Genomic DNA, 20508 nt, shown 5'->3' with positions numbered 1-20508 from the left:
ATGAAAGCAACTAAATGAAAATAAACTGCAAAAATCCCAAAAGAATGATATCTGGAAAAAAAGTCCCTTAAAGGGAAGACCATCTGGTACCTTGGGGGGGGGGGGGGGGAGGCGTGTAGAAGAAACAGACAGCTACAAATCAGACAGCTACAAATACCTCAGCCTCACACTTGAAAGTGACACCTCTTTCGAGTCTCACAAGGAGGAGATCGTAAAGAAAGGGTTTCTCTCGCTGCAGGCATGTTTAGACACCGAAGCAGGCCCTCCTATTATCCAGATTCTGGAAACCACTAAAGCAAAATTGGTAGCTACACTAGTCTCTGGTTGTGAAGTGCTGAGAGGTAGAGATACTTCGGTCCTGGATAAAACCTTGGTTCGGATGTTCAGGCGAATCTTTCGTCTCCCCCCAAAGCACCTCACCAGAACAAATCAGGCTAGAGTTTGGGCTAATAAAGCAATCCCGCGCAAGAGAAGCAGCTTTCATCACCTTCTGCTATAAGCTAAAATACTCAGAGCACAACTCCATTAATTACTATGTCTGGGAGGAGATTGCAAAAAAGCCATGTTCGCCTTGTCACAAACATGTTAATGATACTGTTGAACTGCTAGGCCTGGTGGAATTGTGGTTGCTAAGACCAATTCAAAAAAAATCAGTATCAAAATCATCTACAATTTCAGCATCACTGAAGACAGAGCAGCCCTAGCAAAACACTCACATGCCCGAGTCACATTGAACAGCTACACATCCATTAGATCTCAGCAGTACCTTGTGGAAGCTCTAAACCCCAAGATAAAACATCAATTTCTGTCCTGCTGACTGCGCGGCTTCCTGTCACAACCATTCAACAAGACTTGGCTTAGGACAGCAAGATACACAGCCTGTATGTAGGTTATGTGGCTTGGCAGTCGAAAACCTGGTCCATACCATCTGCCTCTGCGAAACCATCCTAGAAATTCTTCGATTTCTACGCCCTTAATGGAAACAGCAAGTGGTGTGCATCTGTAGGGAAGCTATCCTGACCTTCAATTCATCAGATCAAAGCTCCATTGCCAGAACAGTCAAGTATATTCTAGGTGTGGAAAAGGCACCCATAAAGGCAGCAAAACAACGCCAAGGGCTAATACACCTACCTGCCCAAACAACAGATTGATCGTCGCCCTCTGACTGAGGAAATAGTCATATCCTTGGTCAGTCCCAACAATAATATGCTTCATTTTACTTGCCCCGCCCACTTCCAAGGACTCTGGACTAATCCATTTTATTCTGTTACTTGCTCACAGATGTACAACAAGCATTTGCAATGCAATAGGTCTCGCATTAGGAAAGTTTGAGCTATTGGTATTGTAAATGACAATTTTTTTATTTATGTGTTGGTTTTGAAAATAGCAAAATTAATAGCTTCGTCATTTACAATGCTAATAGTTTTACCTTTCGCAAATGTGACACCTATAGCATTTGTAATGTAATATGTGTTTTATTTACGTGACTTAGATGTATTGATATTACAAATAAAAATGTCTTTTTTTTAATAATTAATACTTGAATAAAAGTTATTGTAATTTATAATGGCAAATGCTTTTGTAAATAACTTTTGTGAAGATTATGTTCATTGTATTTTATTGTGACGAAAATCCAAGAACAGAAGTGAAATATTAACATATTTTTGTGACATTTGTAATAAAGTTTGAAACATTGAGAGAACACATTTGAACCAGTTGTTGTTGAATGGTTGCACAGATTGATGCTGTGGTGGCGCTGACTGATGTTGTGGTGACGACGAGTGATGCTGGAGCGTTTAGTGATGCTGTGGTAACGCACAGTGATGTTGTGGTGCCCCTGAGTGATGCTGTGGTGGAGCTGAGTGATGCTATGGTGATGTGATAGATAGATAGATAGATAGATAGAGTGAGGGCGATAGATAGAGGGAGGACGACAGATATATACAGTGTTATGTGGCACTGAGTGGTATTTGGAGTGTATGTTCCATTGCAGAGTGTGAGGGTGCGCAGGGTGTGAGGGTGCGCAGTGTGTGAGGGTGCGCAGTGTGTGTGAGGGTGCGCAGTGTGTGAGGGTGCGCAGTGTGTGTGAGGGTACAGTGTGTGTGAGGATACAGTGTGTGTGAGGATACAGTGTGTGCAGTGTGTGTGATGGTGCAGTGCAGTGTGTGCGGTTGCAGTGTGTGCAGTGTGTGAGGGTGCAGTGTGTGCAGTGTGTGTGAGGGTGCAGAGTATGAGGGTGCGGTGTGTACAGTGTGTGTGAGGGTGCAGTGTGTTCAGTGTGAGGGTGCAGTGTGTGTGAGGGTGCAGTGTGTGTGAGGGTGCAGTGTGTGTGAGGGTGCAGTGTGTGTGAGGGTGCAGTGTGTGTGAGGGTGCAGTGTGTGTGAGGGTGCAGTGTGTTTGAGGGTGCAGTGTGTGTGAGGGTGCAGTGTGTGTAAGGGTGCAGTGTGTGTAAGGGTGCAGTGTGTGCTGTGTGTGTGAGGGTGCAGTGTGTGTGAGTGTGCAGTGTGTGTGAGGGTGTAAAAAAATGAGAAAGGGGTGTAGAGAATTGAAAAGAAGGAGGGTGAAAGAGAGGGGAGCTATGACAGAAGAGAATAAAGGATCTAAGAGTTGTGAAGACGAACAAGTGTTGAAGACCACACACATAAAACCAATACAACTGCAGAACCAAAACCCTTGCACACTAATCCTCACCTACTTGATGTGTATATACCAGAACTGTGCAGCAACCCTCAGTACAGGCAGCACACGGTACTACTGCAAAACACATAGCAGATAGTTCAGAGCCATACCGCACAGAGCTCAAAAACCAAAAAAGGACCAGTAACATAGCATAATAAAATGCATTTAATTCTAAAGACGAAACCTATTTTTGTTCCCAGTCCTTAAACTGGACATATAAAAGTACATGTACTCTGTCCCCTGTCCCCTTCACACAGGCACCAACAGCTGTGGGGTCTGTAACCAATGGCGGCACAAGAGTGAGACAAAGTGGCGCAAGAGGGCAGCCCAGTGGCGCAAGAAGGAGGCACAGCGGCAGAAGAGGGAGGCACAGCGGCAGAAGAGAGGCACAGCGGCAGAAGAGAGGCACAGCGGCAGAAGAGAGGCACAGCGGCAGAAGAGAGGCACAGCGGCAGAAGAGAGGCACAGCGGCAGAAGAGAGGCACAGCGGCAGAAGAGAGTCACAGCGGCAGAAGAGAGTCACAGCAGCAAAAGAGAGGCACAGCAGCAAAAGAGAGGCACAATGGAGGAAAAGAGAGGCACAATGGAGGAAAAGAGAAGCACAATGGAGGAAAAGAGAGGCACAATGGAGGAAAAGAGAGGCACAGCGGCAGAAGGGAGAGGCACAGCGGCAGAAGAGAGGCACAGCGGCAGAAGAGAGGCACAATGGAGGAAGAGAGAGGCACAGTGGCAGAAGAGAGGCACAGCGGCAGAAGAGAGGCACAATGGAGGAAGAGAGAGGCACAATGGAGGAAGAGAGAGGCACAATGGAGGAAGAGAGAGGCACAGCGGCAGAAGAGAGGCACAATGGAGGAAGAGAGAGGCACAGTGGCAGAAGAGAGGCACAGCGGCAGAAGAGAGGCACAATGGAGGAAGAGAGAGGCACAATGGAGGAAGAGAGAGGCACAATGGAGGAAGAGAGAGGCACAATGGAGGAAGAGAGAGGCACAATGGAGGAAGAGAGAGGCACAATGGAGGAAGAGAGAGGCACAGCGGCAGAAGAGAGGCACAATGGAGGAAGAGAGAGGCACAATGGAGGAAGAGAGAGGCACAATGGAGGAAGAGAGAGGCAGAATGGAGGAAGAGAGAGGCACAGCGGCAGAAGAGAGGCACAATTGAGGAAGAGAGAGGCACAATTGAGGAAGAGAGAGGCACAATTGAGGAAGAGAGAGGCACAGTTGAGGAAGAGAGAGGCACAGCGGCAGAAGAGAGGCACAATTGAGGAAGAGAGAGGCACAATTGAGGAAGAGAGAGGCACACTTGAGGATGAGAGAGGCACAATTGAGCAAGAGAGAGGCACAGCGGCAGAAGAGAGAGACAGCAGCACAAGAGAGAGCCACCGCAGCACAAGAAAGAGGCACAGCGGCCGAAAAGTGTGGCACAGGGGCAGAAAAGGGAGGCACAGTGGCAGAGGTGTACATTTTCACATCTGTCTAGTGACTCGTTTTTTAAATCTTGTAATGTAATTGCCTTAAGTTTCCTAAAAATATTTTATAGCTGGCCTAGCTTTTATGAAAGGAGCGTTTGCCAAATGAAATTGGTAAAATTAAACAAAAGAGGTCTGTTTCATTATTATTTGTGTCCGTCACGTTTCAGCTAAGTACAAAGCTGCATTTTTTTTCCTGCTTCCACTTGTCCTGCAACCTATATGGGTTTAGGTGCCGCCACTGTAACGAAAGCAAACTCACCGCCGCAGCCCGGCTTCAACAGGAAGCCAGGCAACCTTTGTTGGGACGGGGGCGGGGCCGGACACGCGACCGGAGCTTCCCAGGAGGCAGGCTGCAGTGGCTGGCGCATGGCTCCGGTGCAGAGAGAGGAGAGCCCTGCGTGCAGCCGGCGTCCGCCCGGGAAGCCAAGGAGCGGAGTGCCGGTGTCCCTGTGCCTGTATTACGTCGGAGTGAGCAGCCCCGGAGCGGGACGAGTAGAAGTCCGGGTGAGTGGGGCTCCGTGCTTGCGTGTCTGTGTGTATGGAGGGGGGAGGGGGGAGGGGGGACAGCGTGTGTGTGTGTGCGCGCGCGCGCCTGTGTGTGTGTGCGTGCATGCATGCAGAGGGGTGGGGGCTGGCTGTGTGTGAGCAGGGGCTGGGAGTTGATCTGCGCAAGCGCGGCTCAGACGCGTGCTCCCGCGGTCAAAACTGAGACTGCAAAAGCGCGCGTCTGAGTCGTGTCCACTCTCCTAAATACGGGCCATATTAGGTCTGGAGCAGACACTCTCAATGCTCACGCATTGAGAGTACGTCTGCTCGACCTAAAAACGTTTAAACTACTGTTGATCATCTAAAGTATACACTTCTATTGATATTTTGAATGATCACTACCAGTGCTGTTCTTTTTATTGATTTTTATTGTAAATATTTTAAATAAATCAAACAAACTACTTATTATTAATTCACCTCTCCATCTGCGTTTATCTGCAAGTCCCTTTCATCAGCAATAACTACGTAATTAGGCTACATCTACCTTTCATGCAAACACATTCCAGATCTTCTCACGAAAGCCTGTGCCACTCATATTTCCACCAATGCGGAAATATGATCTTAATTACCTTCTGAACTGCTTTCCTCTCGAATCCTCCAAGCACGAGGGAGCTGATTTCGGAGTCCGTTCCTGCAGCTACATCCTGCTTATCGTCATCCTCCTCTTCAGCCTTTGATGATTTCAGCTCTTGGCTCCCATTTTCTCCAACCCCATCACTCTCTTCCTTCTCCGATTGATCAGATTCATCCCCTTCTTCCTGTCTGGAATCTTTAATCCTGCTCTTCATTTTCCCTTTTTCATACCCATCTGCTTCATCATCCTCCAGGCTTAGATCTGATTTTCTCCTCTTTCTCTTCTTTTTCACTTCTTTCTCTGTTCCTGCTTCATCCCCTTCTCCCAGCCCAGACTTCCTTTTCTTTCTCGTCTTTTTATTTTCATCCTTTATTCCCACTTCTGCCTCCATTAGTTCTTTGTCATCTTTGGCTACATCCTCTGGTACCAGTTCGGATTCACTTTTCGGTCTTATCTTTTTTGCTTCCTTCGGCGCTGAATCATTCTCAGTTTCACTGGGATCTGACAAAGAAGTCTGTGCTCGTTTGGGTGTCTCTTCGCCTTCTTCAATCCTAGACTTTTTCTTCTTCACAATGCTAGGGCTCTTTTCTTTGCCCCATATTCCCTTTCTCACTTCTTCCTGCGCCGGGCTTGCAGAATTATCCATGAGAACCTTGCTTTCTGATTTTGCCTGTTTCTGCCCGCCAACTGAAGCCCGTTGCTTTTCCAACTGTCTGGCCTTTGCCCGTTCAACAACTTTTTGCAGCATAGCCTGGGACCTGTCTTCCTTGACATCTTTGACAGTATCATCGAGGAACCTGTAAATGTTTAACAAATGACATTTGGTTCTTTTTGTAGCACTGTAAAGTTTTTTATGTAAAGTTTTTTACAATTAATATTTTATACCCACTTCAAAATGTGAACTAGCTTATCGATCTTGGAAGAATTAAATGATGAGTTGTCAATCACGTTGATTTAAACCTGTGACCGACAGATCAAAGGAGTCCTCTGGTTTCTGGTGGTTGCAAGCATTAATTTTAAACTCTGTTATACCATGTGCAATACCTACGGGGGTAAAGGAATGGGGTTTCCAGAGCAACCAGCTCCTAACTACTTGAAATGAGATTGGGTACTTGAACATCTGATCACCCAACACTACTTCTAACAGATACAACAGAATCAGATCTATTGAGGTCCAATGCTCACAATTCCTTCAACTCAGTTTTCAGGGCAGGACCAAACGATATGCACTTCAAGAAATGCCTGATAATTGAACTTTGCTGCATTATCTACTTTACATGCAACGGAAATCGCAAATAAAGAATATTGGGCATGGCTCAACCCTTGGTGGACTGGAATCCAATTTCCCTTTCCTCATTTTGCAGAAACACTATTGTTATTACAGAATTCTGAACTGACCAAAAGGAGACGTGCAGTCCCATGTATAGCTCACTGATAAAAATGTAAATTGATTCTTGATAAACGTATATATTGAAACAATGAAGGTTTAGGGTATACAATAGTGATTTCCAACAGCAACCTTTGGCATCAGGGAAATATAGAAAAAATGTCAGCGCTTTTTGCTGCCAACACTCAAACCGGAAGCAATGCCTTGCTTTGGCTAATACCCGTCAAAGGTGAGGCACTGTGTTTAACATAAGCTATGGAATTCTTACATCGAGCATGAGCTCCATCAAAGATTATCATACTTTTAGGATACATGTTATACAAACCACTCCTTCCCTTTTCTACCCTCACCCACCATATTTTGACATGCACCTCAACAACTTAATGGATAAAGCATACTCTAAAGGTGCAGCACAATAAACACAATTCCATATAATAAAAAAGAAAAAATATGCTCCAATCGAGAAAACATTGTACTAGCTATAAATTATCTGTTTTTAAAATGTAATTAAATCGATTTTTAAAAAGAAAGGCACTGTAAATATGAAAAGTTCGAAAGACTTTCAAACACTGGCCAGTATTACCACTGATGCTCATGAGGACTCAATGTGCACGATTCGACAGCAGGGGCTGAAGCAACAAAACAAAAAAAGACTTATTCCTGACTTGCAGGACCTATGTGAAATTAAAAAGTGCAAAACTGTATTTATTTTATTAAAGAAGTAAACAAACTAACGGCAAGCCAAAAGAGAAGTCAGTAATGAGTACGCTGAAATAGGCTTTTAAAGAAAATGTTAACTTTCAGGCAACGATTCCATGCTTATGAGTACTTGCCAATGAACTGATGACTGCTTAAGTGGAGAGCATCTGGCCAATAAATCTGTAGCTGTTTAAGCCAAAAATGCAGAACTATCGGGAGACAAGTGCAAAAATCAGGATCTGCTGACAAAGCACAAACTCATCCGTTCCTTTATTGAATGTCAATTGGTAAAGCAGGATGAGCTTCTGGCAATTCTGCTAATGTTAGACACTCGAAATCTCCTCCAGACACTTGATAGTGGATTTGCAAACTGAAAGAGTTTGCCTTAGAAGTGGCAATCATGCATGATATAATAAATGTTTTTCTTCCTGAAGGCATTGTTCCTGCAAATCTAAAGCATACAGAGCCCATGTCATTAATACAGAACCTGCAAGTCCTCAAGTGTTAAACAACATATTTATTGTCTAGATGTGATTTTCTGGCCTTTTCACTGGTGGATTTTCGCTGATGCACAGAGACCAACGGTTAGCTGCCACTGACTAGTTACAGCCTTCCACCACACAGATATAATGGCTGGAGGGCCACGGCCTGGGAGTACTAACACGTGACCAGGATTCTTCCTTCAAAAGAAGAATTACTATCTGGCCAGTAGCATGAACAAATCTTACACAAGCCCAAAAAATAGAGGACATCCCTTGCATACAGAAAACCAGATCCTCTACAGCGCAGAACAAGCTTCTGGCTCTAAAAATCTACGCAACGTGCCAAAATTCCGGCACTCACAGAACTCTATAGAATCTTGCTCCGTTTTTACATAACTGTGCAAGTTGCGCCCACCTTTAACTGTAATACCCCCACCAGCAGAGCATCCAAAGGTATAACCATAAGGCAATTAACACTTTAATAGATTAGACTAGAAGGCTGGAATGTCCACCCTGCTATGAACACTGCCACAGGGGACCAACCCGCCACACCTCCACAAAAGCCAATGTAACCCCACTTACAAGGATCAGGGGAGTCATTTGCCACGGAGATCCAGACCGTTTATTAGGTAAGTCCGCAATCGCGGACAGAGGTCTGCATACAACCTAACCCGTCTCAAAGCAGAAAACTGACAAATACTAAGGTAAAAAAAATTGTAATAGCATAAAAGATGTATTTACCTGTTAACGACAAACAGAGCCATTGTCAAGAAGATGTGTGCTGAGACTTTGACCACTTGTTCACCCCTCCCTCCCTAAAACGTGCTCGTTAAGAGCAATGCTCCTCGCCACAGTAACTTCTTCTTTCCTTGTCTTCCCTTGTTCCTTTTATCTGTCCTTTTCGTTTCCCGTGTGGGCTTTTCCTTCTGCTCTTCGTGAATCTCTTTCTTTTTTCTCTATTTCTCCCTTCCTCTTCTACTATCTCGCTTATATGCCAGCAACTTTTTTCCGCTTTTGCCTGCCTCTTTCTTCCTTGTCTGCCCCGGCACCCTTTCTTCGTGCTTCTTTCCCCACTTTATTGCCGCCTGTTCATTCTTTTCCCTTTATCCTCCTTCGCTACCACTTTTTTATTCCTTCTTTACGTCGCTACATACCCCATCCTTCTCTCCGTCTTTTTATCTCCCTAGTCTATTTATTGCCCCCTCACGCTCCGCTTTCTCCCTTCCTACCTTACCACACTTCCCTTCCAAGCGCTCTTATCTGCCTGCAATCTTGTATCCCTTCCCTGACATAACCACTCAAAACACACTCCTGGGAAAACAGCATGTTACAGTAAACTGAGCAAATCAGTCGCAGTTAGATGACGTGTACTTAATGAGGGGGTAGAAAGAGGACTACATAAGCGCACATCACCTCATTGTCAGAGCAAAAGGCACCAAGTTGATTTGAAAAAATAAGCCTCAAGTTATAAAAATGTGAAAAAAATATATCCCCAGTTAAAACTTCAGCATTTTAATAAGCGCAGAAACACCGGAACTGCCGGCCTTGTATTACAAAGAATAGTGCCGTGCATGGCCATTTAATGGCGTCCATTTTAGAGTCAGGCCACAGCGTCACTAGGACATCCTCGTAAATGGCATTATAGTGACGCCTGACGTTCGCTGAATTGTTTATGTTTTGCTTTCCATGGCGACATCTGTCTCTACTCGTCTTTTCTGAATGTGACATAACACGAAGATCTAAAACGCTAACACAACGCCGTCTGCAGCAGTAGGGGGCGCCATGCTGCTATTGCTGTCAGTTTTAGAAGTACATAGAGAGGGGGTCCCAGTACAAATTCAATAAGAATATACAGAATTCAAAAAACAATCAAGGATAATAAAGTGGACCAAGTGCATGGATTCACTGTTGTTATAGGGTGCTCATAGCTGCCAAGGTTTCAGATTGCTCCTGTGACATTTTCATAATTTCGGTGTAATTATGAGTGATATTCAAGGACTATGGGTGACACTTTCTCGAGAGCAAAATCAAGCAATGAAGATGAGGGAAACAGAAATATCTGAAATTACACCCATTTGAGCAACAAGAAACTCTAAAAAGATCTTAAAAGTGGTGCAAAGCACAAGGAATGGAAGGGCACTCACTTTGCAGGAGGTTTGGTGATAAATGAATGCCAAATTGCCTGTAAGATTTAACCAGTTTATTAAAGTAAAAGAGCTGTTGAAGAAGTGCTCTAAAGCTGCAAATCCTGGACCCCATCTAACGAACAGCCAACGTTCTAGACTGCTGAACACAGCCTAGTACAGAACTGTAAGTAGAGTTGTAATTTACAGGCTCAGAATGATGACGCTGTTCTGAATAAAAGAAATAAAATTAAGAGAGAATTACCTTGGCACTAGTGTGCGCAACAGTCTCAGAGCGCATAGCGGCCAACGTTTCAGATTGCCCATTGTGGTGCGAGGGTGTTGGGTCGACTAGTGACCCCCAGACAGTTGCGGTGGCTAGCGCGTGGGTAGTCGCGCACAGCAGGCAAGGAGTCAGCCCACACCAGACTCTATGTCGGGAAGTGACGTGCTCCGAGCAGCCGTCCTCCATTTATTAATTCCCCGCAGGCCACGCCTGGCCTGCGGATGTAGGGATGCGTGTGATGCACAACTAGACTGCCAACCATTACATCCCTATCCAACTTTGTCCTTTGATTTTAATTGTCTGTTAGCACAATACACAGCTCCAAATGTACATTTGACTTCACAGGCAAAATGTTCGGTACTTGCGTGAACCTCGTTTGGCGGGTCTTGGCACTCGTCAGCCGGCATAGTCTCTCAGCCATTGGCTCGGGTGTGGGTTAGGCCTCAGGCTGTATCGTTGGGAGCCAGTACGCCCTCCCATGTTGTTTAGGCTGGGGCTTCCAGAGCTCGCCTCGTGTGGATGAGAGTATGGTACTTTTGGGGCCTCACTGTGCTGGCTGCTTGCTGACTCTCCTGTGTCATCTTCGGATATTTCCACGGCCCTTGAGCTTTGGTGGTCCCTCGAGGTCTCCCTGCGGTGTTCTGGCGGGACCTCTTTAAACCACGACGCGTTTCTTGATACTTCTTCTGTTCCTTTGCTTGCAGTTTCCATCGTGCCTCGGTTCGCCGTGACAGTCCAGGTGCCAGGTTCATAGCGTGTCTGGAATTTTCCCCCTTGACGTCGGTTTCGCAGAATGACCGTTGCTCCATTCCTGAGTCTTCTGGGGGTAGCTCGGCGGCAAACACTTGCCTCCTGGTTCTGTCGCCTTCTTCACTCTTGTGTTTCTTTCACATCCAGGGGAGGTGGCGACCACCCTGGGCAGGTAGGGAGGAGGTCCCGGCAGGGGCCATGGAGCATGAGGGCCCACGGGCTCCGCTGAGTTGTACAGGGAGGGGTACTTCGATACTCTCTCAGGAATTCATGGAGTCTTTGTTCTGGGTCTGTCTGTTCCACGACGGCTATGCAAAACATTTTGTTCAGCGTACGCATGAACCGCTCCACGTCCCCATTAGCTTGGGACCACTGGGGAGTGATGCGGCGATGGGCTATGCCTCGTTGTTGGAGAAAAGTGGCAAACCCAACCCCTTGGAACGGGGGACCGTTGTCGCTGCGTACTTCTTTAGGGAAGCCAAACATTGCGAAAATCTTTTCCAGGACAGGCCCTACGTGACTAAATGCTGTTGACACGATTGGTTCGACCACGGGATACTTTGAGTAGGCATCCACGATAACCAGTGTGTGTCTTCCTCCTGGGAAGCTCCCGAAGTCCACACTTATTTTGGACCATGGGACGGAACAGGCTTCTTCAGTGATGACCAGCAGGGGCCTCTACGGGTTGCTTGTCAGCTGGCATGATGAGCAACGCCTTACATATTCCTCCACCATGTCCTCGAGCTCCGGGAACCATACCTTCTCCCTCATTCTCGACTTCATCTTGGTGGTTCCCTGGTGTCCCCCATGGGCTAGTTGGACAGCCCGGTGCTTAAGGCTTTGAGGGATGACTAGCTGGGGTCCTCTCAGCAGGATGCCATCTCCGGTGGCGCTCAGCTCATGACGGACTCACCACATCTTCGTGAGGAGTTCCCGGTCTTCTGGAGTCCACGAGTTGGCCAGGCGCAGATAGTCGGTCCAGGAGCCATCCTGTACTGCTCCCAGTGTCTTGGTGTACACTGCATCGGTGGCCACTTCTTCCTTTACTTCATCCAGTGACATGCTCTGGGGGCATGATGTGAGGGCTATCCAGTGGGCAAACTCTTCGCTGTCTTCGTCTTCCTCAAGTCTTTCTGCCTAAGCGGGGTGTCTTGAGAGGAAGTGGGCGGGGTTCTTGGATCCTGGACGGTAGACTACCTCCATCTCATAGGGTTGCAGTTGGACCGCCCATCGTTCAATACGTGGGGGTGGATGGGGCGCGGTACTTTGAAGAGGGGAACTAGCGGTTGGTGGTCGGTGACCATGGTGAACGGGTGGCCCCGGAGGTATAGATGGAAGTGGTTGCAGGCCCACTTGATAGCGAGCGTCGCACGCTCAATCTGGGCGTATCTGGCTTCGGTTGGGGTAAGGGCTTTGCTGGGGAACGCTAGGGCGGCCCACTGACCTGGTTCACTTTCCTGAGCCAGTACTGCGCCGAGGCCGACGGGGCTTACATCTACCAGTACTTCTGTCCGCTTCGCAGGGTCGAAGTATGCCATTGTGGCCTCGCCTAGGAGAGCATCCTTTATCCCTTGGAATGCTTCCTCCTCCTTCGGGCTCCAGTGCCAGGTTGCGTCTACTTTTGTGAGGGCTCGTAGTGGCCAGGCTGGTACAAACCGCCCGCAGTAGGTGGCCATGCCCAGGAAGCTCCTTACTTCCATTGGTGTTGTTGGAGCCGGGGTGTCTTTGATGGTCTGCGATTTTCTCGGGCGTCGGCCCGACACTTTCTCGATAACTCCTTGCTCTTCCAGGCTCTCCAACTCTTTCTCTACGAGCGGTCGCAGGTGGAACGGGATCCGCCGATGCCGCAGGGCGACCCGGGCAAAAGACATATCGATATGCAACTGGATTGGTTTACACTTGATGCACCCAAGGCCTCTGAACAGTTCGGGGAACTGCCCCAGGAGCTCTTCTACCTGGTGCGTCCGGATCCTTCTGGCAAATGCGATCATCTTCAGGTATTCGGCGGTGTGGCTGCTCAGGAGGGTGTCCGCCTCCCTGTCAATGACATGGATCGTAGCCATTACCTCGAGGTCATCAGCTTTAATGGGTACTAACATCTTTCCTTTTAAAGGCAGGGGCATGTCGGCTCCATATGCGTATATCTAGGTCTTGGATGGCACTACGGGAGGGCAAAGGGCGCAGGCTCCGGTACTGTTGTAGACCCATGACGTTGACTATCGCTCCCGTGTCAATGACCGCTTTGACATCAGTCCCAGCAACTTGGACTACGCAGGTGGGTTGGGGTCTACTGCGTTCCTTTAGTTCCTTCGCAGAGGATACTATGTAGGCCTCCTCATCGTCATCGTCTGATGAGTCTTCCACGGTTGGTAGATGTTTCACGGGCCTCTCTTGGGTGTGTTCGGGTGGCGTGGCGTCTGCCACTGATAGCTCCCGGACATCTCGCATTGGGGGTTTCTGCCCTCAGAAGTTTCGGGTGTTGTTGCGCTGTCTACAGACAGATGCAAAGTGGTTGGGGATTCCGCAGTTGGCACAGGTCTTTCCTTGGGCAGGGCAGTCCTTAGCGGCGTGAGGCTCGTGTCCACAATATCCACATTTCGCTCTGGGTGCGTCTACTCGCGGTCCTTGGAGTTGGTCTCCTCTCGGTTTTGTCCTTACCGCATTTGCCTGCTCTGTTTTGATGGACTCTTCCTTCCCCTGGGACTTGGTCAGCGCTTGGTCCATTGCTGTTGCTCTTGCTGCGGACAGGTTGTGCGACCTGGCTAGTATCAGGATATCTTCTAACGTGATCCTCGGTTTCCGCAGTATGAGGCCACGTAGTGTCTTGTCGCGGCATCCTTGAATAAGTTGCCTCCTGATTGCTTTTGGCTGGTCTTCCTCTGTGCATGTGCTGGCTAGTTCCCTGAGGCGGGCATAGAACAAGTCCATGGACTCTCCTTCTCTCTGGCATGCTTGTCCTAGCTTGAAGACCTCGAAATCCGGGTTCAGCTGCGGGTCAAAATGGCCGTTGAGTGCTGCCACGGCCGCGTTGTAGTCATCCGCCGCTCCTGTGTTGGGTAGGTGCTTGAATAGTTTGAATATTTAGTCTCCGGCATAGTGGAGTAGCTGGGACCTCTTTATCGCCTTGTCCGTCTCTCGGGTCACAACAAAATAGTTGTCTAGGCACTCTCTCCATGTCCTCTACCTGGGGAAAGCTGTCACTGGGTCTTCCAGTTCACTAAACAGGGGTAGGACTCCTGACGCCGCGTGCTGGAATGGGATGCGGACAGGCGCGGCAGTGGCATCATCGTCTCCCATACTGCTTGGCTAGGGGTATTCCTGGAATACCAAGTCAGCCCTTGGAGATGAATGTGGCGGCGTGCATCCTAGATAATGTTGTGGTGACGCTTGTTCCTGCCCTCGGGGCACGCCAGCATGAGCGGGCTCCCCCCTTCTACTCTCCTTACTTTGTTTTCTGGAATGGCCTTCCTGGCTTGGCGATGTTCCCCTCTCCTTCTTCCTTAAGAATTTCTATTTTTCCTTCTTTTTTTTCCTTCTGGGTTTTATCAGTGCTTGTTTCCTTGGGCAACACAGGGTGGCCAGTGCTACATCACCCTTTCGCCGTGGGGCAGCAACATGGAGGGGTGCACCATCAACGTTGGTGTCCACTGTAGCTGCAGGGAACAGGCTCAGGGCAGCTTTCATCCCTGCACACGATGCAGGGGAAACGTGCCGACACTCGGGCTTGCAGTTGCCTCGCGTATGAGGCGCGACATCACCGGGCGTTCCGAGCGCTCACAGGAAGCAACTCCCCAGGGCCTCCAGCCTCCGCGGATGCAGCCGCAGGAGCCGCGCAGAGTCATCGCGGGCCTGCAGCGGTGTCAGAGTACGGCGTTGTGGCGCTGCCGCACACAGGCGGCGGATGCGCTCCGGGTCAGTGCGGTGCACCAGCGAGGGTTGGACTCCCTCCGCTCGTCGCCAATGTGGTGCCGGGGTGTTGGGTCGACTAGTGACGGTGGCTAGCGCAGGGGTAGTCGCGCGCAGCAGGCAAGGAGTCGGCCCACACCAGACTCTATGTCGAAAGTGACGTGCTCCGAGCAGCCGTCTTCCATTTATTAATTCCCCGCCTGCCACGCCTGGCCTGCGGATGTAGGGATGCGTGTGAAGCCCAACTAGACTGCCAACCATTACAGCCATGAGTGACCTTTCTGTGCTGTCAGTGTGCTTCCGTGTGAAATTTATTTCCTTATGTGTGACACTTTGAATGACACTATGACAAGCAGAAGCAACACGTGAACTCTTCCACCGACGTGCACACATACCTAACGTGAGCTGTGTGGAAGGGTCTTTGTTGTACAATGCCTATTGCTTTTCTGCAAACGTTCTCGCGCACAGCCAGTGCACACTGTGAGTGGTGTTGCATGTTTCCCACCACTCACGCGTCCAGCATTCCGTGCGCGCCAGAATGTCATTGTTGTCTGTATTCTATTTTTCTTTGAAATGTGCATCAGAATGCAGATGCCTTTGTCTGCGTGGGGGTGCATGTTTTCTTTCAAAGTTAACTGTGCTTTATTTATACAAGTGTCCAGGTCCGGACATTTATGTCATATTCTGCCTGGCTGTTGTGTTTGTCAGACCTGCTGCTGTGGGCTCCTTATTACTATAGCCTTATAGCCCGCCGTAGAGGGCTATGCCTCTCCAGCGTTAAAGGCCCCGAGCCGAAGGCGAGGGACTTTAACAAGGGAGAGGGACTTTAATAGCGGAATAGCCCATCTACGAAGGGCCATAAGGCTATTAGAACATTCTGTCACTAGAGGACAGAATGTTGTAACAAAAAAAACAAAGCCTTTTGGAAGCGTGAGGGGATTGGAATCCCCTCAGGCTCCCTGAACCCTTTGTTCACAGCCAGAGCTGTGAACAAAGAAACATTGGAATGTTGGAGCTCCAGGCTTATACCAGCCATTATAAACCCAGAGCACTCCATTGTTTTCAATAGAGCTCCTAACATTCCAATGTTCTAATTGGACTTAAAAATAAAAACCTTTCTGGATTTTATTGGCTGGCTTGCTTTCTTCATCATTCCTGTGGTGGTACTTTTCTACCTGGATCTCTGTACCACAGTCTGTGAGCGTTAGCGTTCTTTTACATGAGAGTTCGGATTTGCAAAACAGAATTTATAATGGTGCTTTAGAAATATTTAATTGTATTGATGCAAATAAGGAATGTGATTGCACGTACATGGAGCTGTTATAAATCAACCATACACTGAGATGGTTAGCAGACACTCCACCAATGGGAAAGGTTTATTTTTCAGTTGTGGAATGTAAAGAACTAACAATTATACATTTACGACTTGGGGTGTCAGTCACACAAGTTAGGATCACTTGATAGCTCTCTGATAACCATACGAATGTTGCATTTTAAAGAAGGATTTAGTTTGAATGATGTTGGCGTGATCAGACATATGAATTTAAAATATGCATAGTGATTACTTTACTCAAATTGTAATAAAAAAGCAAACATTTGGACATACAAACAAAAGAAACTATACTTCTTCTATGAGTTTAATTTTAGATTCAGATCGCTGAACCAGTGAAGATCCACTTCTACCGGCACAAAGAGTTGAAATTATTGTCTGCTGCCTTTACAGCAGCATTATGTTATCACAAATCAGGACGATGGTGAGTGGCTGCCATGCATTACTGCTAAAAGTAACCATTTTTCATCATCATGTGCAGTATTTCCAAAAGCAGACTGCATTCTGGAACTTGCAGTTTTCCACTTTTTAAGATGGTCTGCTGACCTACATAATTTTAATGTGCTACTGAAATTTAAGGCTTATAACTACTCAAGTGGGCTTCAGAAGAGACTGCAACAGGTGCAAAACAGCATTCAAAAACAACCAAATAGTGAGATCTGCATTATCGTCCATGCCTCCTTTACTACACTGTTAATATGGTTTTTAAAATGCTAGCATACATGCTGTTGAACAGATGAAGTTTGAGAGCCCGATACTGCCTACACAGCTGTTTTTCAAGCAGGGGACTTCAGTCCCCAGGGTTCTTTGCGCCTCGAGAAGCCAAAAGGTTGAGCAAGAGACCGTAACCGGAGGCGCATAAGAGGCGCACAAGGTCGGGCCCATCTGCGCCTGTCCGTGGCCCGACAAGGCTGGGCTGGGCCACCCTCCTCAGCTTTTCCCTCTGAACTGGATGAACCTAGTACCTAGACATCGTATGGATTGAGGTCTGTGCTTTAATCCCCTGCAGCAGACACATTTGCACCACTGAGCCCCTTTTTATTTTATTTTCTTCAAATTTTCTCCCTCTTGATTTGTGTGGTTCACTACAAGCCCCAGCTAACTGCTGCCCCCTGCTGATATCTGAAAAGTTTGAGAGCTTGAAACACAAGTGGTGACCCCACATATTCTACGCATAGCAAATAAGCAGAACATTGAAAATAAGCAGAACAATGGGGAAGCAAACCTGTGCTGACAAGAAGCAAATGGCACTTCTGCAAACCATGTCCACAGCCCATCCCCCTTCTATTGACAGGATGTTACAGAGGGCTATAGGAGTGGTAGCTACTGAAATTAAATTGACTGCAAGACGACTATCGCTAACTCCGAATTTAGACTTTCCCCTGACAGACTTGGATGCCACACATGCTCCAGTAACCCTGGCTAGTGATTCCCCCCAAGGTCCAGCTAGAGGGGTGTGTAGCTACAGATGAACTATTTAACTCTGATTTGCATCTAGGGGTTGGCTCACCACACCCCGTAAAAAAAGGAAAACCTAAGCCATCAGTGAGATCAGGGGCAAAACGGAAGAAGGGTGCAGAAGAAACCCCGGACACCAGTGGCATTGGGGAGGGAGGAACACCTAGTTTCCAAGCGATAGTCAACGACCACCCAACATGGGTAACAAATTTAGTGGCGGATTTACAAGCTCAAGTTAGGGCGATTGTGAAGAATGAGCTCAAATCGCTGATAGCATGGGTGGATAAATTGGCATGGTTGTTTGAGGCTCGGGTAGGCAATCAAGGGGTACCAACTGGGGGGAATGAGAATATCAGTGGCCAAGAAGCACAGGCTGCACCCAGCACTAACAGGGTTGACTCCCCACTTGTACGAAAAAGAAGCACTATTACTGCCCCAAATCAAGCCAACCAGTGTTCCACAAACGTATGTAGGGCTAATCTAATCCCCCGCCAGTACATGAAAATGAGCAACCGCAGGAGCTCAGACAACGGAAGGGGGAAGGATCCGCTCGACGCATAGAAGACAGTAGAGAAAGGCTAGCCCTGCGGTGTATTAATCTTCCACCCGCCTCATCCTCATATGTTATTGTTTTAAAAGGTGAACCAGAGCTTGTGAGGGGGCACAGTGAATCACATCAGGAATTAAAAAAACAAATGCATGTTCTGGCTAGCCAAACAGAGGCAATTTTCCTACAAGGATGCAGGTGAGATCCTCCTAACACGCAAAGTTGGCTGGGTTGGCCGGAGACCAAAAGATGCATATGGGGACTGTATTGTGATCAACTTTAGAAATCCATTGGTTGCCCAAGCAATCTTAGGCAGGGAGGATTATAGACAGGAGAGGGACATAAGGGCCCTTCCGCTGGGCTATTTTTACCCCCCAGGGAGACCCCCACAAACTAGATGGCAGAATGGTTGGGAGGGGTGAATGCTGAATCAGATCTATCAACCTGTTAATTTGGATCATGAACGACCCAAGCAGCTACTTTTCAACATACCAACAACAAATAGATATGGGGTCTTAGAGGGAGTGGACTGACTCACACCTGAAAGGCATCAACCAGAGGAATTCAATCTCCAGAGGGAGCAACTGGGGAGCATTATTTACTTAGAGGAGGTTCCAGAACAGAGTACGTCATCTAGGTGGGGTGGGACCTCCAGGAAGGTGTTTGGCAACAAAATGGAAGAAACTGAGAGGCACCACAGGGCCACAACAACTAGATCACCTTTAAATTCATCCACCAAGATTGTGCAGGTTCCAGATTTGAGTATAGTAGAGGCCTTACATTCACAACCCCCCATACCCATCATCTAAGATAGCCGTTTGGACCCACCAAGGCTGCGGGTACTATCTGGTTATTCTTGGTGGGGACTTTAATTGCCAATATGAGCCCCTGGATGGACTGAATGGAGGCAATCCCAGTGAAGAATATCCCAGAGACCCCTATCCCGTCAGTAAGAGTCTGGACCCCTTTAGTGCTTCAGATGAATTCCCTTACATTAAAAAATTAATTGAGGGCATGTAATAGTAGGACAAAATCGGATTCACCAGGTAATCACATTTTCAACAGAACTGGGCATGCCTCCATTCTAGATTATATCTTGATAGATACAAAATCCTGGCACAGGGTAATAGACATTAGGATTGTGCCTCGTCATGGTAGCAACCATAACACCTTGACTCTAGAGATGGTCTCGCCATGCCCTGGGAGTGTATCTTGTCCAGTATCACCAGTTGATGATAGATTAACCCTTACCAACTGCAGGAAGAGAGTTTGATGGGTGGACATATGTCAATCTCAAGAAAAGTTGTCCTCCCTATACCAAACCAACATCCCGATTCTCACAAATGCGATGCAATCATTTCTAGCTGATGGCACCTCAATTGCACTTTCGAAAGTTGCCATAAGCCACACTACACTGACAACTCTTATGGCAATTTTTTTCTACCCGAATAAAAGAATCAGGAATAATAAAAACACCGACATCCCTGGCTTAATGAAAGCTGTTGTAAGGCCAAATCAGCTCTGATCTCTGCCATTAAGCCAAGCATAGGCCGCTAATTAAAGATAAGGCCGGCCTACAGAAATAATATGGATGAGGCCAAAAATGGGTGAGATCGAGGCTAGTGGGACACCCTGATAAGTTCCCTGAGTACTCATGATATGAGGACTTTTTTGAACGTGGTAAACACAGGCAGTTCTGAAGGTAAACCCGCGATAGAACCGAATCTAGGGGCGGACGTGTGGAAGAACCATTTTTAGTCCCTCTACTCGAGGGCAGAGGCATTAGATAGTGTAGCAGATAATGAGCCTTCTCCTCCACAGGTCAACTGTCCTGAGACCCACACGATAACTTTTAAGGAGAAAAAATATTCCCCTGTGATAACACTTAAAGAGATCACTGCAGCACTGAGCAAAGTAGCTCCAGCAAAAGCCTCAGGGCTTGATAAGATCCCCGGAGACCTTTACCGTAGTGAACTCACCATTTGGGCACCCTACTTGTGGTTCCTATTTAATGCCATCCTGTAAGGAATGGCAATTCCCGCAACTTGGGCAGGTGCGGAAATCGTACCTGTTTATTAAAAGGGCTCACATCTTCTCCCCACAAATTACAGGCCCATATGCCTCATTGACATCAGTCAAAAATATTTGGACGAGGGCTGCTGGGTCGCCTACAGAGCTGGATGGAGGAGCATAATGTTCTTAGCCCTTTCCAAGCTGGTTTTAGAGAAAAGATTTCCACACTGCCCGACTCCTGTTTGTTTATTTATAAACGG

The 20508-nt window shown here is 47.6% G+C and overlaps 1 protein-coding gene across 1 annotated transcript in view; it reads right to left on the bottom strand.

The window, feature by feature from the left end:
- The window catches only part of DDX51 (DEAD-box helicase 51), a 171939-nt gene extending 162731 nt beyond the window's left edge, over positions 1 to 9208 (bottom strand). The window contains exons 1-2 of the mRNA XM_086942761.1: positions 8577 to 9208; positions 5263 to 6064 (exon numbers count right to left, since the gene is read on the bottom strand). Of these exons, the coding sequence (XP_086798887.1) occupies positions 5263 to 6064; positions 8577 to 8599 (825 nt within the window). The 5' untranslated portion in view covers positions 8600 to 9208. The remainder of the gene's footprint in view (positions 1 to 5262; positions 6065 to 8576) is intronic.
- Positions 9209 to 20508: the final 11300 nt, after the last annotated feature.

Source organism: Lissotriton vulgaris, chromosome 11 (genome assembly GCF_964263255.1).
Source record: "Lissotriton vulgaris chromosome 11, aLisVul1.2, whole genome shotgun sequence".
Classification (NCBI taxonomy): Eukaryota; Metazoa; Chordata; class Amphibia; order Caudata; family Salamandridae; genus Lissotriton; species Lissotriton vulgaris.
The sequence above is the reverse complement of the archived record's forward strand: the minus strand, read 5'-3'. Positions and strand labels throughout refer to the sequence as shown.